Source organism: Amia ocellicauda, chromosome 8, assembly GCF_036373705.1.
Source record: "Amia ocellicauda isolate fAmiCal2 chromosome 8, fAmiCal2.hap1, whole genome shotgun sequence".
Lineage (NCBI taxonomy): Eukaryota > Metazoa > Chordata > Actinopteri > Amiiformes > Amiidae > Amia > Amia ocellicauda.
Window position 1 is genome coordinate 43,260,935 of NC_089857.1, and position 18,564 is coordinate 43,279,498.

The 18,564-nt window shown below is 44.3% G+C and overlaps 1 protein-coding gene across 8 annotated transcripts in view; it reads left to right on the forward strand.

Moving 5' to 3' along the window:
* Positions 1-18,564, forward strand: part of mast4 (microtubule associated serine/threonine kinase family member 4) — a 129,868-nt gene that overhangs the window by 71,259 nt on the left and 40,045 nt on the right. The window contains exons 1-2 of one of the 8 annotated variants that reach the window (XM_066711566.1): positions 3,453-3,715; positions 5,129-5,209. The exons of 5 other annotated variants lie outside the window; for them this stretch is intronic. In XM_066711566.1, coding sequence (XP_066567663.1) covers positions 3,669-3,715; positions 5,129-5,209 — 128 coding nt within the window. In that variant the 5' untranslated portion in view covers positions 3,453-3,668. Of the gene's footprint in view, positions 1-3,452; positions 3,716-5,128; positions 5,210-14,631; positions 15,187-18,564 lie in introns of those variants that run through there. 2 more of the 8 variants (XM_066711567.1, XM_066711569.1) reach the window with 2 other exon arrangements.

An 18,564-nucleotide genomic window follows, 5' to 3' on the forward strand; every position in this document is an offset into this window, starting at 1 on the left:
ATGAAGGGCTGATTCTGCAGTCCACCGTGTGGTGTTGGACATAGTTTACAAATACCTTTTACCCAAGAGCCCCTCTTAAGGGTCACTGGACCAGCTTGGTTTTGTGCTTTCCACAGCTGACTTATATCTGATTCATGTGTTGTTTTTTAGATAATAATACAAACTTCCAAACAAACCAGTCCAGTGTCACGTTCCCAGAGAGAATTGTGAAGCTTTATCATCAGCAGCATCTCCTGGCTAGATGTGTTGGACGTGTAAGATCCAGTCTGAGGGTTTTGTCTTGTTGCAGGAAGCTCTAATAGTTTGTGAAGTGCTGTTGATTGGCCATGATGGTGCTGGTTTCCACTATATGTGATTTATCAGCTTGACCAGTGTCCTGATTGGCTTACTGTCCAGCACAATAAATTAGTCCTCTTTCTCTTCAATATGGCCTTTGACCTTTGGCTGCTTGACTGACAATTCCCATGACACAATCTGGACAGTTTATTTTTAAGGGGGAAGACCACTGTAAAAAATAAATCAATGCATATAGTTTTTATTTTAGATGTTTTTTTATTGGGTCATCTGAGGGTTGGTCTGGTGTAAACCGATAGAGAAGTGAAAACGAGTGGAAAATCTCATTACACGGCTTTAATCGTAATCATTTAAGGTCGCTGCTCCATCCTCGGAGCTTAAGACGAACCAACAGTTGTGTTTTATCGCACAGTGATTTCACCATTCCCTGGGTCTCAGAGTATTTTTTACTGCTGTTTTAGATATAGTCAAAATTCATCCTAAAAAAGACTCGTAGAGGAATCACAAATCATAATACTCAGACGGTATTAATCAATGGCATGCCTTACTGAAGATCAAGTAAATATACATTTCCATACAGGGTCTATAATCTTAATCTTAACCGTGTAAACCGATTCAATGCAAACTTTCTACAGAAAAAGCTCTTGAAAAGAGAAGTGGAGAATCCTGCATTTTAAAGACATTGTTTTCGAATCTCCCCAGAGAAGGCAGGTGGACGCAGCACAGTGTTTCACTTCGCCTGAGAGAACATGAGCGTTTCTTATCGGTCGAGTGGAAAAGCAGTTGTGTGCCCTTTTGCTTTAGAAAGGAAATTCTCTAAAGGATAAATTAGGAATTAATCAAATGTAGGCGCTCTTATTAATAGCTTTAGTCATCCTTTGAAACTGTGCTTTGCCAATGCTGGAAGTCTTGTGAAGGCAGAGCGGATCAAGTAGTGTTTCCCATTGTACGCTTCTTCACAACTGTGTGGGATTTAAAGGAACGGTGGAGCACTGGGGGAGATTTGTCAGCATTTTACTCCAGACTGTTTGGGGGCTTAATATCCGAGCGTTGTGTCGTGGACATTTTCACTTGAATGTCTTGTCAATTGTTATAAATTACTTTAAGTGTTGGTGCGGGGGGGGGGTGTTATGTACATGTGTGATATTATCCCACAATGTTTTGCAGTTTGTGTCGCCTGTGATCTGCCGTTTTATAATAGTTGTGTGTGTGTCCTGTTTTGTTTGTTGTTCTGATGTATTCAATTCTGTTCAGTACATATGCTCTTGATTGTGTAGCCCATTCAGTTTTCTTTGCGTTGTTAATTTTGTAACTACTGGACTTCATGTAGGTGTAGGCAGTGGCTGTGTGAGAGTTCTCCTCTGTGACCTAACACCTCTGCCTCTGTAATTTATGGTTGGTGTCTTAGGAGGTCTGAGCAACTCCCCGCGGGAATGTCATACCAGCAGGGTTTTCTTGACTGATTTTGAGGATTTACTTTCTGTTTAAAAAAAGAAAAAAAGAAAATATATTGTATGTACAGGCAAATGCAGTGTTTCTCTTTTTCTCTGTTTGCACAATTCTTGAAATTCATAGGATGTACAATTTAAAATTGTAGCGATCGCATTGTATTTTTGAAAGTGCCATTGCAAAATCCTGGTCTGATGTATGAAGATCCCTGGGAACGTTTTCAAAATTATATGCACAGTCGCTCTGAGAACCCGTTTGGTTCCAACCGAGCACTTTTAGGAAACCGAGCACAACCCGGCTGCGGCAATCTCTGGCCATTAATTCCTCGTCACACACCTGTGTTTGATTATGTAATTAGCCTCGTTCCCAGAGATCAAGACGCCAAATCTCATTCGCAGGCAAGTCATGCTTTAGTTTGGTCATGCTTTACAATGTTTAGATGTGTTTATTGCAAGTTTTCTGAAACTACTACTAGTAGGCAGTAATAAGACATAAGAGCAGGAGTGGCTTTGCATTTTAAACACTGTAAATGGTTTATAGCCCATATAGTCCACTCAGTCCCTCTCCTCTGTTTACTGACACACGGCCCTGACAGAGGAGGTCACACAGAGACCCGTGTGCATGTGCTTGTGCGTTAGTTGTGCGCTGTGGGATGGTTAACAGTAACGCAGTGGTTGAAAGCACTGCTGCAGGGACAGTTACTGGCGTGTGACGGTTCTGCTCCGGTGCTGAACAGGTGCCGGTCATGCCAGACCACCTCCAGCGCTCAGATCATCAGCGGCTTTGGAAACCCTGTTCTAGTCAATGTTTTTGCTCTTCTGTTTAAGTCAGGGTACAGCAATGTGTCACGCCTGTTGTAACTGTATAATCGTGTCATATACTCGATTAAAACAGAAACCATGGTATCAAGGCTGCTTATGTCTTCATGCAGGCGAATGGGGTTTTACATTTTATTACCTTTTTTATGGATCTGGTTCCATTCTGAAGTCCATAAATATGCAGTAAACAACAGCAGCTGCAGAGTTTGCTCAATAGCTTTTATGTGAATTATTAAACATCTCTGGTTGGATTTGGAGAAGTGCATAAACAAATGTTTACATGTAGTCTATATGTAAAAAAGTTAATATGTAATTATATTTGTATTTTTGTCTAGGGTAGCCATAGGACCTTTAATATGATGCCCTTATTGAGAAGAGGAAAAATAAACTGTTGTTGTTAATAACTTAATTTAGTAATACTAAAATCATGTTTTGTTTAATGTCTAACTGTGCTAAAACATGCCCAGTCTTAAATCTGACCCAGGTACTGATTTCAGCACCGCACACCTAATCCAGGGAATATCTGCATAATACAAATGCCTGCATGGCACAAACCAGCGTACCTGACCCCACAAACACACCCCCGTGCATACAGAACGGCACGCATCGCAGCCCCTGCATGTGTAATGGTGGAGGCTGGGAGGGGCGGCTGTGTGGAGGGGCGCTGTGTTCATCGGGGGGGAATCTGCGGCGGGCGGTGCTGTAATTGTTCTCCGGAGAGTTGTCCGTCTCTGCCGCTCCTCTGTCTGAGGTGAAAGGCATGTGCACGCCATGACCGGGGAATGTGGCGCCTGTGCGAACATATCAGTCTTGAGATAAGCACCCAGGGTGAGAGGAGAGTTGAGCGCGCCCCTCCGCTGACAGAGCGAATCTCCGCTGGGGGGGAGTGGAGTGGAGTGGAGGGGGCTTCCTCCTGCTCGTGCAGGCAGCTGACAGTCTGATCTGACAGCTAGAGGTGGAAGTGGAAGGACCCAAACTTCCACCCCTCCCCTAGAGAGACTGTTAGTCCATTCCTTTATAGTAGTTCGTTTTGGCTCTTTGTCAGTGCCGGGATGCTGGCAGTGAATATATCATGGTCACAATAGAGAGCGCACTCAGACTGCAGCCATGAAAGCCCAGCGGGAGAGACTGAGGATTCCTGGGCTGACCTTGGAGTGAGTATTTCCCTGTCTTTCATATTGCAATCGTTTGAGTCCGTCTGTTCCCTTTCCTCGTCTGCACCTTTTGTCAGTCGGAGAGAATAATGTGTGAGTGCTGCTGACGATGCGAGGAGCGCAGCGGCTCCGAGTCATGGAAGTGTAATTTAAAATGCACTGCAGCTCGCATCAGCCACTGTGCGAGAGGCTGCGTACGGCAGCCCAGAGCCAGGGCACTGCAGCAGACGCACAACAATACCCTCACTGTGCTGCTGCTGAGGCACAAACACACGGCGTAATCGTCCTGACAGTGTGCTGTGAGAGGGATCGTGTAGCAGGCCGTGTTTATAGTCTGTGAAGTGCCCTCACAAAAGGCCTTCTGTGTCGAGTGGAGAGTTTAAATAGGTTACTAGTAGATGACCGATGTTTGCAGGCAAAAAAAAAAAAAAAAAGTCATCACACTACACACACATTTGTATTGTGAAAATGCTGCATTGCTAATGCTGCAATATTTGCATGACAATCCTGACCGCTGAACGAGGGATGTTGTATCTCCGCTCGCAGTTGCCATGGCACATGTTTACATTCTGCTCACATTGTTATATCGTTGCAAGTTACCTGAAGACAACAAACCCATTCATGCTTTCCTCGCTGTGCGACACAGTTGTTTTACAAACACCAGAGCGATGCACTGTGGCATGTAGACATTGTCGGCTAGTGATGTTCACTGTACATTTTATATATATATATATATATATATATACATCCATGTTAATATTTACATCCCCGAGATGTTGTCTTTCACAGCTTATTGATCACATATCGTGTAAAATGAGGAAGTGCATACGCATAGAGTATAATGATCAGCCTGACATGTATAATGTTAAGTAATATAATTTCCAGGCCGATATTACCTGTGTCCAGCAACCGTATGTCCATTAATTTGCACACACCTATGAGAGAAATGTGTAAATTGTGCTGGATCTACAAAGATAGTGTAAAGGCCTTTATACGCGAGAGATGCCCTAGTATTGATTTTTCCAGCTGCTCAATCTGTGGAGATAATTTACCAGACCTCAGTCACTCTAATTGTGTCCCACAGGATTGACTCTGGTGCCAAAACAGGGGTTAACCCTTGACTGCCAAAACATATATGTAAGCAGAGAGTTGAGCACATACAATAATTCGTTTACAATAAAAGCAGACTCTGAAACACAGACCAGAGATAACGGGTGTGACATCATCTCTATATATGTCATTGGATGCACAATGAATTTTGGCCAAATTATTATATGAAAAAATGAATTTATGATCCTTCCCTGTGCTGCAGGATGCCTTACCCCCCCACCCCACACACGCACATGTGAAGCTTCATATCAAGGTCCTGCTGAATAAAGGATCCCTATTTATTCACTTCAATTTAACTTGCAGCCTCACTCCAAGAAGCTTGAGTCCAACTCCCACCAGTCCTGGCAGCCCCTGCAGTCCGCTGCACGCTTTCCATTTCTGGAGGTAAGGATGAGGTCGACACACATGGCCATTTTGTTTCTGAGCAGCAAACGATGGAGCCTGAAAGCCAGGTGCCCGGTGGGTCTGGGTGGAAGTCCCACAGAGTGCAAAAGTGGTTCCTTCAACTGTTTGTTTGTCCCTCTCTGGCAAAAGTTAAAGTTATAAATGAAAGGAAGCAAAGAAAAGAAAATGATCATTAAAGCAGCTGCATTAGGGAGCACTTTGCTAAGGCAGGGGATGATGTGTATTTGTGCACCCTTCATAAGTCCCCCCCACCACCCGGTGCCAGCTGCTGTTCGTAATCTACCCCTTTCTCGCCGATCTTTCCAGTGCAAAGCAGGATTTGTAGGTTTGGAGAGAACGGCAGGCATCCGAGTCCAAATGTAAGACTTAACTCGGCATTCCCCTCTGAAGCGGCCCTTGGTATTCAGCGAGAGAATTATTCATGTGCATTGAGGAGAAGTGGCAGGCAGGGCGAGAGGGAGAGCCACGCCAGATGCTGTTCTCACACGGATTAGGACTCTTCTGTGCCGCCATCCTGACTTGTAGGATTTAAAAACCACCGGATGCATTATCCTGCCCCTCGTCGTCTGTCTGTAAGTCTCCGCACTGTGACTGGAAACTATCAAGCTTCTCCTCTCTTCGCCTCTAGTCACGCAAGAGCCGGAATAACATTAATTAAAAACGATTAAGTAGTGTCAAGCAGCAACAAAACCGACAAAACATAACGTGGCACTGGCAGTGTGCAGTTTTAAATATAAAAAGCTCCATCTGTACAAGATTAAACCATGCTCTCCGTTAAAAAGTATGTGCTGGTCTCCCACCCCCCCCACCCCGCACATATGATTGATGGCGGATTCCAGAAGATGTTCGTCCGACTCGATGCTGGTTTCTCCTCCGTTGCAGTGAGATAAGCATGTCGCTGTTTTTTAACAGCCGAATTCAAAGCAGACGTTTTTGAGTAGTTTTTTTCCTTCTGCTGAGCTTAAGCAGGGATGAGATTCCAGTCCCAGCGGCCGTGGGATTGAAGCGCGTCTCTGAGGAGTGTGGCGGCACCGCGGCGGGGGTTATTAGGTGCTAAGGGTCGTGTCGCACACAGGCCGGGGGGTGCCGAGCGTCACAGTAAATACCTCTATCAGTGCCATCTCGCGCTCAGTCTAATCGCGTCATGCCGCCAGGCCAGAACGCCTCGTGCCGGGACTCGCAGCCCTGATGGCCCGCTCCGATGCGGATGGGATGAATCGAGCATTGTCGGAGAGGCGGGTTTTACATATGAAATAGGTCATCGAGCCCGAGGTATGTTGTTGTTGTTGTTGTTGTTGTTGTTGTTGTTGTTGTTGCTGCTTCTAGTGAATGGTTACTGGTTACACAATAGCGGCCGGGCCCGCATCGTACTTTGATGTCTTGGGAAATTCCAGGAGGAAGAAAACGACAAGGAAAAGAGAAAAAATAATTATAAATATGGATGATTTTAAAATAGTCCTGTTAATTTCTAAATGGATAATTAGTCCGGCTGAACAATACGAATTTCACAAGTTTTTTTTTTTTAATTCAAAGTACAGCTCCTATTTCAAATGCACGTCCCTCAGTGGGTGTTGTATGTGCCTCCTTATCGCTTTGCAGCAGTTGCATGCCTGACTGGTATTCTGACACAGTATTTGTTTATTTTCCACGCTGCAATTGTTGTTTATAGTGCCCTCTGATAATGTGCATCAGTGACAGCGTCTGCAGCTTCTGTTCCCCACCCCTCCTGAGGAACAACCCGGCTCACGATCAGTCATTTTAATAGCCTGATTCCCAGCTGGATTAGAGACGTTTCACTGGATTATTAGTCTTCTGCGTTTCTTAATTTAAATTTAATTTAGAACGCTTGGCGTCTGCGTAGTTACCATCTACCCCGGGCTACCTGAGAGACTTTTGGAGCTGGGGGGGGCATCGCCGGATATTTTTTTACAGTTGATATCCATACAGTTTCGTAAAATAAAGGCCAGAGCACCAGAGCGTTTGACACTTCATTTAAAAAACAATCAGTTTTTACTCATACTAATATATGGTATACTCTGAAGCAAGTGTGGCCTTGAAATATAGTGTGCAGTAATAAAGAAGATTAAAGGCATTGAAAAAGTATTGTTCTCGTGTGATAGATGTTGGTGTTTTCTTTTAGTGTTTGATTACCTCTTTGAATTAATAGCTTTTCCAGATCTGCAGGGACACATGCACCCGGGGACACACGTTTCAGTTTGTTTTATTAATGGAAACCAAACGAGCACGATGAGGCGAATGACCTCCTCTCGATTGAACACTTTCTTAATAGGGTGAGGTTTAGTCTTTAATTCAATATTAAAGGGTTAATAGATGGACAGCCATGTTTAAATCTCAGGTTCTGTAGTGTGTGTGATTCGAGGGCTTATATGGTTCCACCTGGTGGATTGGTTATGGGTTTTTAGTCCGTAGAGATGCTCTTCTGCTGAGTTTTGGTGTCCTTGGTCTTCGGAGAGCTTTATTTTCCTTGGTACATAATATGAACATAAGACAGTGTCCAATCGCCCATTCGCCCCATCATGCTCGTTTGGTGTCCATTAATAACTGAGTGATCAAGGATCCTATCCAGTCTGTTTTTGAATGTTCCCACATTGTCTCTTCAGCCACATCGCTGGGGAGTTTGTTCAGATTGTGACGCCTCTCTGTGTGAAGAAGTGTCTCCTGTTTTCTGTCTTGAATGCCTTGAAGCCCAATTTCCATTTGTGTCCCGGGTGCGTGTGTCCCTGCTGATCTGGAAAAGCTCCTCTGGTTTGATGTGGTCGATGCCTTTCATGATGTTGAAGACTTGGATCAAGTCCCCACGTAGTCTCCTCTGTTCCAGGGTCTTACATTGCTTTCCTCCGGGTCGCCTTTTCCTTATTGGCCTTTGCCTTTTGCTTTTGCCTTTAGTCTTCCTGGAATCTTCAATTCCCCTGACGATAATACACTTTTGTTTTAGTCAGCCTGGGCTGCCGTTTTATGGCAAGTTACTTATTAGTTTACTCAATTTACCCCTTTATTTATTTATTTATTTAGTAGGCTTGCATTTTGTGCCTCAGCTTAATAGCCAGGAGTGTTTTTCATGAGCCTGCAGAGGTGCTGTAGTGTGTGTCCACCACGTGAGAGTGTTTATCATCATCCTGGCATCGTGGAAGTCGAAAGCTTGGCTCCTGTGGTGGCCCGATGCGTCCTGCTTGTTCTGCTCGATATGAATTGCTCAATTGCTGGATCCTGAGCCAATGCATTATTAATAGCCCCTTTTTAAACATGCCGTTGAGTAGTTTTTTCCAACATGATTGCATCTCAGTGTGTCGCAGCAGGACAATACCGCTCTGACAGCGGCGCCTTTGTGTGGCCTCTGTCCCGGAGCGAGAATTAGTTTTCTTCTCTCTTCTTTACTGAGTGGGGGGCGGGGGGATGATTGAATTAGTGATCGGTGTCGTGTTTCATAGGGCTTTCTCATCCCAACTGCCCAGTATAACGTTAGAGCATCTGAATAATCAGGCATTAAATTGAATCTCAAAATACTAATCTAATTTTATTTTAGGCTAGGCTAGATCTGTGTCTGACAACTTATATTAAAATATTAAGATAGACAGCTGTGATTCTCCAAAGAACAGATTTGGAGGGAATATTATTTAATTATTGAAAAAAGCATCAAAGGCAAATTTAAATGTATATGATGTCTGGGTCTCAAGTTCAGAGAAGTAAGTCTTGTTGTGGTTAGAGATGGGGGATGTGGTTCCTCAGAGGTTTTCTGTTTTGTTTTTCTGAAAATGTTATGTAATTAGTGTGGACAGGCATAGTTTATTATTCATATTATTGGTAATGCTGTGTAGAATACAGTGAGGAAAAAAAGTATTTGATCCCCTGCTGATTTTGTACGTTTGCCCACTGACAAAGAAATGATCAGTCTATAATTTTAATGGTAGGTGTATTTTAACAGTGAGAGACAGAATAACAACAAAAAATCCAGAAAAACGCATTTCAAAAAAGTTATAAATTGATTTGCATGTTAATGAGGGAAATAAGTATTTGATCCCCTATCAATCAGAAAGATTTCTGGCTCCCAGGTGTCTTTTATACAGGTAATGAGCTGAGATTAGGAGCACTCTCTTAAAGGGAGTGCTCCTAATCTCAGCTCGTTACCTGTATAAAAGACACCTGTCCACAGAAGCAATCAATCAATCAGATTCCAAACTCTCCACCATGGCCAAGACCAAAGAGCTGTCCAAGGATGTCAGGGACAAGATTGTAGACCTACACAAGGCTGGAATGGGCTACAAGACCATCGCCAAGCAGCTTGGTGAGAAAGTGACAACAGTTGGTGCGATTATTCGCAAATGGAAGAAACACAAAATAATTGCCCGCAAGGTCCCGCTGCTCAAGAAAGCACATGTACAGGCTCGTCTGAAGTTTGCCAATGAACATCTGAATGATTCAGAGGAGAACTGGGTGAAAGTGTTGTGGACCAAAATCGAGCTCTTTGGCATCAACTCAACTCGCCGTGTTTGGAGGAGGAGGAATGACCCCAAGAACACCATCCCCACCGTCAAACATGGAGGTGGAAACATTATGCTTTGGGGTGTTTTTCTGCTAAGGGGACAGGACAACTGCACCGCATCAAAGGGACGATGGACGGGGCCATGTACCGTCAAATCTTGGGTGAGAACCTCCTTCCCTCAGCCAAGGCATTGAAAATGGGTCGTGGATGGGTATTCCAGCATGACAATGACCCAAAACACACAGCCAAGGCAACAAAGGAGTGGCTCAAGAAGAAGCACATTAAGGTCCTGGAGTGGCCTAGCCAGTCTCCAGACCTTAATCCCATAGAAAATCTGTGGAGGGAGCTGAAGGTTCGAGTTGCCAAACGTCAGCCTCGAAACCTTAATGACTTGGAGAGGATCTGCAAAGAGGAGTGGGACAAAATCCCTCCTGAGATGTGTGCAAACCTGGTGGCCAACTACAAGAAACGTCTGACCTCTGTGATCGCCAACAAGGGTTTTGCCACCAAGTACTAAGTCGAAGGGGTCAAATACTTATTTCCCTCATTAACATGCAAATCAATGTATAACTTTTTTGAAATGCGTTTTTCTGGATTTTTTGTTGTTATTCTGTCTCTCACTGTTAAAATACACCTACCATTAAAATTATAGACTGATCATTTCTTTTTCAGTGGGCAAACGTACAAAATCAGCAGGGGATCAAATACTTTTTTCCACTCACTGTAGTACTTTCTTTTCTATCATTGATTGTACTTAAAGATTTACTTGAGTGAAATATCTTATTGATAATAACTGAGCAAATTACAAGATTGACATTTAGTTAACGTTAATGATGAAACTTTCACTGGAACAAAAGGCTGGGATGAAAAGTGTTAATTATAGAGTTAATTATATAAACTGTTTGACCCACTTCAGTGATGTAGGCTAACCTTTGAAAGACACAAGATTGTATCTTCAAGCTACAGTGTCAGACAAGTGCATGAACTCCCAGAAGACTCCCAAAAAAAGCATATTTAATATCGCAATCATTGTTTTAGTTCATAGTGTGCAAGAACTGTTTGTGCTCATGATGACATGTATAAATCCCAAATAATTGTCATTGTCGAACAATTTGTGAGTACAGTTTGCTTTTTTGAGAGTGCAGCCATTGCTGTGAACTGTGCTTATTTTTGAAGCCATGGCTACACAAAGGTATACAAACATTCGCTATACATTTTCCCCTAAGATGCAGGAAAGTAGGTTAAACTCTTACCTAAGAATATTAATGAGGTGACAGATTGTGCAAAGCTCAGCTCGGCAGCTCGGTTATATAAAGGAATATATGAATAGTTCGGTCAATGGGTTATTCTCAGTGCAGCGTGGCGAGACCGTGGTCCAGCAGGGGTCGTTATGTGTGGAAAGTATCAAGTTAAAGGAAATCCAGAGAAACGGATGTCTCAGGATTCAGGCAGGAGGAGGATGGATGCCTCGGTTTTTGATGTGGAATAATTCATACTCTGACAATTCAACAGCGTTGGTAAATAAAGTCCTGTAAAGAAGGCTTTTGTAGATGACTTAACTTTAATTAACGTGTTTTCCTGTGTCTCGGTTTGTAGATATCTGTGCTTTGGATCCAGCCTGTGACCGAATTCTCACCTTATTCTCTCCATGAACCAATTAGCTCTTTTTCTCTATGAGATGCTGTATTCTTGCCTTATTTTGAGAAATTCTAATCCTGTTTCATTGATTTATATAATTACTTTAATAACGAGCTCTTTGGGTTAAAACAAATAATCATAAAATAATTAGTTCATCTGAATTAATGTGTGTTCTAACCCACCATGTCTCGAATAACTCCCTGCGTCTCTTTGGCGCTGCGGATCTGTGAGATGGGGGATGTGGTTCCTCAGAGGTAAAGGTAACTATCAGAGACACGAGCTAGTGGATAAGTGGAATGACCCCGGGGTTAAAGAGAGCCGGGAGGGATTTCTGTCAATCACGGCGGCGGCCGATCTCGAGTGCCATTAAGAATTCAGATTTCAGGAGAACGGTCCATGGCGGAGGTCTTGAGTATTGCTTTATTGACAGCGTGTTGCAAACAGACGAGACGTAATCCATGCTGTCATGACTCACACTTGACACGAAAATCAGCATACGCAGCCCCTGCAAAATCAGCACACAAGGACTTTGAATAGATTTGCTTGCTTACTCTGAAGGGCAAGATTTGCCTTTGTACACTCCGGGCCATGCAAATAAACGATGGCTTGTGTGTGCCTCAGCGAAAGGTGTTTGGCAATAGTTCAGAGATTATGATAGATGCATGCTATATTGTGTGTGTGTGCTTGTGTGCGTGTGTGTTCGTGTGCGCAGTTTGAAGGAACACAAAGAGATGTTGCTCATTTTGGTGAGAATGTAAAATCCTAACTGCACTGATAGGTTTCCTTTCTGCAAAAAAGAAACCGTCGTTTTGCTGCAGGTGGCCCCTGGTAACCTCTAAAACCGCAATCAAACCATCAAATACTGCACGGTCTGTTCCTTATGATAACGGGGGGGGGGGGGACTGGAACCTTGTGCTGACTTTCATCTGATCAGGTTGGAGAGAAATCTGCCCAAATGGAAATTGCACGACTGCCGCCTGATCGTTAGGCCTGAGATCACATTTCTGTGGCGTTTCTCCATTAATGCAAAAGATGCTGCTGGGCTGGAGCTGGAGACCACCGCAATCAGCCTCAGGCATCTTTAACTCTCTGCGGGTCTACCCCACCCTCCGAATTAAAAATTAAATTAAAATATCAGGATTTTAACTTCCCCTGGGTAGCTTGCCTAGCCTCGTGTCTTTGGAATTACACAGATTAAAAATAAAAGTGATCTCTGTTGGCAGCTTGATCCTGGATATCAACAGACTGCAGCCGATGGCATTAAGGGATATGAAAACGTACGCAGTGGAGGTCCAGTAGGCTGTGATACGTCTTCTGAGACGGGTGGGACTACAGTGGAATCCCAGAGAACTCAGTCAGGCACAGGTGTAACTCTTCACAAAACTGAGTCTGTGGAAATACCCTGCAATCCCACAGTACAGCAGCCCTAACTCTTGTGTATAAAGGATGTGTATGTGGTCTGATTTAAGTATGGGTTATAGTTGGGCCCTGTGTTTTTGTGAGATTTGCTGCATCACTTATATGGGCAGGCTACTGAAAACACAGGGTCCTAGTTAGAATATATTAATGATGAATAATCCCCCCAGGATGGGAAATTGTCCGTAGGGCCCTTCCAGTCTTTTTGGATGCAATGAGCATTCAGAAGAACATAAAATGTCCAATTGAGAGGAGGCCATTTGCCCCATCGTACTCGTTTGGTGTCCATTAATAAGTGATCAAGGATCCTATCCAGTCTGTTTGTGAATGTTCCCAAATTGTCTCTTCAGCCACATCGCTGGGGAGTTTGTTCAGATTGTGACGCCTCTCTGTGTGAAGAAGTGTCTCCTGTTTTCTGTCTTGAATGCCTTGAAGCCCAATTTCCATTTGTGTCCCGGGTGCGTGTGTCCCTGCTGATCTGGAAAAGCTCCTCTGGTTTGATGTGGTCTATGCCTTTCATGATTTTGAAGACTTGGATCAAGTCCCCACATAGTCTCCTCTGTTCCAGGGTGAAAAGGTTCAGTTCCTCAGTCTCTCAGTAGGACTTTCCCTTCAGACCTGGAATAAGTCTGGTTGCTCTCCTCTGAACTGCCTCTAGAGCAGCGATATCTTTCTTGAAGTGTGGAGCCCAGAACTGTCCCCAGTATCCAGATGAGCTCTAACTAGCGCATTGTACAGTCTGAACATCACTGCCCTTGTTCTCAATTCTACACTTTTGACAATATACCCTAACATTGTGTTTGCCTTTTTTATTGCTTACCCACACTGTTTGGATGGAGAAAGTGAGGAGTCCACATAGACTCCTAGGTCTTTCTCATGCGTTACTTCATCTAGTTCTATTCCTCCCATAGTGTAATTATAGTGGACATTTTTGTTACCTGCATGTAATACCTTGCACTTGTCCACATTGAATTTCATCTGCCAGGTTTCGGCCCACAACTGAATATTATTTAAGTCCCTTTGAATAGCCTGTGCCACCGAGATTGTATCTGCTGAGCCACGTCGGCCGCCTTTTCCTGTTGCCTTCTGTCCCAGAGATGGTCTTTAAGGTCACGGCCTGTGAGTCGGTCTGCAGTGTTTTTAAACGCTGTCCCCCTGTCCTCCTGTGCCGCAGCGTGCTGTGATGTGTGAGGGTGTGTTGTCCCTAACTACACAACCCCAAGTGTGTCTTGTTCACATTAGGGCCACAGTTATGAGTTTGCAAGTGTTTTTCTCAACGCCACTCACCCAGGTGTGCCCTTCAGGTGTGCAGATGCTCAGGCACATTGTCAGTGCTGCAGTGACATCACTGCCCCCCTCCCCCCCGCCCTGCCTGCGATCCGAGGGGGAAGCGTGTTGTCGCTTGCTCCCGCTCCCACAGGCGGCTCCTGCTGCTGTCTTTGCTTAACAGCAGATGGGGCATTAGGACGGATCATTTAACAACTGCCTCGTTAGGGGATATCAAACTTTTTCTGTGTGTATTTGTGTGTCTCTCATTGAGTGTGTCTGTATGCATATTTGTGTGTCTGTATGTGTGTGTCTCTCTCTCACTGAGTGTGTCTATGTGTGTGTTTGTGTGTATGTGTCCTTTCTTTTTTCCCCCCCGTCTCCCTTGTAGGTCACTTTAAATCTTTGGTTCACTTTAAGCATGAGAGAGGGAGAGGGAGGAGAGAGAGAGAGAGCGAGAGAGATCAAAGGTGCTTGAATTACTATGAACACTCCTGAAGCTGGGCAGACGGGACTCTCTCTCTCTTGCGGGGGGGGTGGGCAGGAGTGGTGTATAGACGACACAAGAGAAAGTACGACATTTACATTTTAAATGCAGTGTTTAATAGGGGGAAGGGGGCAGAGGAAAGAGGAAGCGATTGCGTAAGCCTCTCTGACAGCGAGTCTGCCGCCGCCGATGCAGTGCCGCTCCGAGTCCGCCCCCCTGCAGGAGGAGAAGTGGTAGCTGCCTGTGAGATGTTGTGGAGTGTGTTTGGCAGCAGCAGCCCCAGAGATACAGCTTCCCTCGCAGCGCAGGAGGAGGAATTCGAGTCAACGATTAGTGCAGGTGGATCACCACAGAGAGTGTGTTCACCACAAGCCCTTCCAGGACAGTGAAGGACGCGGTGCCCCTCGGAGAGCCGTGCGCTGCAGCTGGGGGCAGATGTGCGCTGGCAGATCGAGTGTCTGTGTGGCTGCTGTGAGGGGAGAGACGGTGCCATTGCTACACACTGGAGGTGTTTCATTCCCTATAAACCCGCCAGACCCCGGGTGGGCATGACGTTAGGACCATGTCGGACTCGAGCTTCTGGACAGTCCTCTCCAACTTTTCTATGCCTCATTTCCTCTCAGGAACAAGACTGCGCCGGTCTAAAAGGTAATGGTTTAAACAGTCTGTATGAAGCCTAATGTAGCAGTTTTTTGTTGTGTCTAGTGTTATTATAATTATAACTGTGCCATCTCTCTCTTGTGTGACGTTTCTGAACGTGGATTTGGAGAAGATTGATCAGGAATCCGTGTGCATCTGGTTGCCGTGTTGCCTTTTCATTCATTGAGGTCAAACTTTTGTCTCAGACCAGACATTTAATTATTATCCAGCATGTACCGTCCTGCCCATTTAAACAAAGGATGATTGTTTTTAAAAAACAAACAAAAAAAAAACAAAAAAAAACTGCACTTTCAGTTGGCAAAGCCGTGGAGTATCTGGTATCTTTGAGCCTGAGATCAGCAGACTGTCTTGTTCATGGGTTTGTTAAAGATAAAGGAAGCCTTTCCATGCACATCAAACCCACGGGCCTCTGTCTTAAATACAACAACCCCGATCACTTGCATTATAAGCATGCAGAAGCCAGTGGGGATGATTCTCTACCTGCTTTCATCTTTAATCCCCCGTGTGACCCGCTTCATCACACAGCAGGCCTGGATGGCACTGAGTCTTACCTGGTCTTGCTGATGGTGCCCCCAGGATCCAGCCTGTGCTTCACAGCAGCGCAAGAGTCATCTCGATCATCCGACCACAGAACGTCATTTAGTTTTGAAAGTAAAAGCAGGCTGACCTCAGGGTTTCCTCCAGTGAGTTGTTGAGATAACGCTCATGCTGTTGATCTGATACATGGTGAAATGATTTCCTTAAAGTCAAGAAGGGTGCTGACCGCTGTGGTACGGATATAAAGAATTAAAACGACTAACAAAGATTCTGTTGTATATTATTCCTCTCGGGCATTCACCGAGGTCAGCCAGTTAATGTTGTGCTTAAAGGGTTCTCAACTCTATTGTGGTCAGTATGCACCTGACAGGACAAAACTTAAGCTACAGATCTCTCTTAACTGTGTGTCAGCGAGGGGAGTTTAAAATGCACAACTGATTTAATGAGTCTTCCAGTACGTGCTTTTGGAAAAGACAGGTTACTTTCACTGTTCTTGATAGAGGAGGTTCAGTCTATATGGTAATCGCTGTAGAGATTTCAGCATGATTTATAAAAACAAAAGCATGTTGATACCAAGTTAAATGATGAGTAATTGTTAATATTAGTTCTTAGTAGTAATAAAAATAATAAACCTTTAATATCTTTTAATAGCTTATCTTCTTCAGAAGCTGCTCTTGCTTGTCTGTCATAAACTGTAAATAAACACCTGGCTGGCTTGGTGGTGAGCAACATTAGCTGATTGCTTGCTGCACAGCTTCTCCCTCCTGCGGTTATTTATAAAGTATTCATAAGACACACGCGTCCCATTGACCTCGGCTGTAAACATCCGTTGCTCCGTCGGGAATTCCTGCCGTTGTTGGCAGTGGAAATCGGCTGAACCGCGCATGCCAGTGTGGGATGTGGACTCGACCCAGTGCGTCTCTACTCCTGACATGCCAGTGCCGTGACCCTGAAGCCTGGGGACAGTGGGCTCCGTCCTTGGGGCTCCCCGGCTTCACCGACGGCACATTTGTGTTTCTGTCATCTTGTGTGACTATGTTAACGACGGCGCTTTATAGGCAGACATCGTGGTGTGGGGCACAGAGGTAACAATGGCATTGACACTACTGACCCCCGCTTCTGCTTTGTGGATGGTGTAGCTGAGATCGTGATGCAGTATCAGACGCATCCTAATTGTTAAAGAGTTTCCCAGCAGGCCCCGTGTCTGAGCACATACATAATAACTCAACTAGTGGTGCGCGAACGCTGCTGATCTGTGGGGTTTCTGTAAAGAAAGCGCAGGCCTCCATTTCAGTTCCAGAACCTTTACTGCATATTTTACTGGTGTACAAATACCGGGTTCTCTTTTCTCAATATTTAACAATAAGTGACAGTTGTCTAAACCCTATTTTTCAAAATGTGCAACTTTTTTTTTAACGGTTTGTTTAATGCTGGAGATAAGTAAATAAAACTAAAACACCCCCTATCAGATAAAGGAAGATTGAATTCTTATTCACAATGAAGTTGTAGGATCTGTAATACTGTTGAGTTTCTGTTCTTTCAACTAACGGCAACCCCTCGATGCACAGCTTGAGGTGATGATGACTGTGAAGGTCAGCGCACTGTGAGGACCGCAGCACAAGGTGTTACAACTCTGTGGAGTATATCAGGCCCTTAAACAACACTGACATTACGGGCACTACTGTAGCTCGCAGGACTGCATCAGCAGACCCAGGCAGTGTTGATTGCGTCTGGGCTGGAGCTGTTCCAGTTCTCAGCCCGGTGCTCTGACATGGTGTTTCTGCCTACTGCTTAATACGTTATAAATATCTGTTATCATGTTTGCCCCAGGCCTCCTAGTACTTTTCCATTTAAACAGATTCTTTCAAGACAATTAACAATGATCCGTCGTCTTCAGAGTCACTCAGGCTAAAGAAATTATATGACCAAGTTTTTAATTGACTCATGAAGTCCACATGCAAGGTGGTGTGTGTGTGTGTGTGTGTGTGTGTGTGTGTGTGTGTGTGTGTGTGTGTGTGTGTGTGTGTGTGTGTGTGTGTACACCTATCAGGCATGGCAGCTCCAGCCTTCTGAACCAGGGTGCGTTATTGATTAAATCAAGTGAGACTTTACCAGACGCAGCTGCGTTCAGGCAGTAAATGCGTTTTCACTGTTTTATGCGTTAATCTGCGAGTGTTGAGTTCTTCTTCCACTCCACTCCACAGCGGTGCTTCAGCGGGCGTCTCTTTCTTCCCATTTGTCATCTGATGGGATAATTAAGACCTGCTTAATCGATGCTTCCTAACAGTGCAGAAACGGAGGCTGCAGTCGGAGTATACATTCAGAGATGTAGTGCACAGTATGGTGGCTAGATTGACTTAATCCGGATTAATGTATGGTTTATAAATAGTCTTCTTTAAACTTTATCCTCTTTGACGTAATTCATATGTAAACAGAATAACTGCTATTAGGATGAATGTTTAATGCAGTGTGAGAAGTATTTTAGAGATTGGCATCAACTGAAGCTTGAGTAGTTTTCCTCTAAGTTCTTTGCATTTCTTCTTAGTTGTTTTTTCAACAAAAGCAGCAGTTCTGTCTTTTCTGTGTGGACAAAAATAAGTAATTAGTGTGGGTCTTTTGTTTTTAAACTCCTTTTACTCTTGACATTTGCCAGTATGTTCATCCAGTATACTGTATTCCCAGCTGACAACGCACACAGAATTACAGTATTTCAGGAGTACAATATATCGTCTCTGCTTGCACATATCCTGTTCTCTGGACTGTGTGCGTTTCTCTGGAGTTGTTGTTAACAGCCAATTCCAGTAAAAACTCTTGAAAAACGTGCGTCTC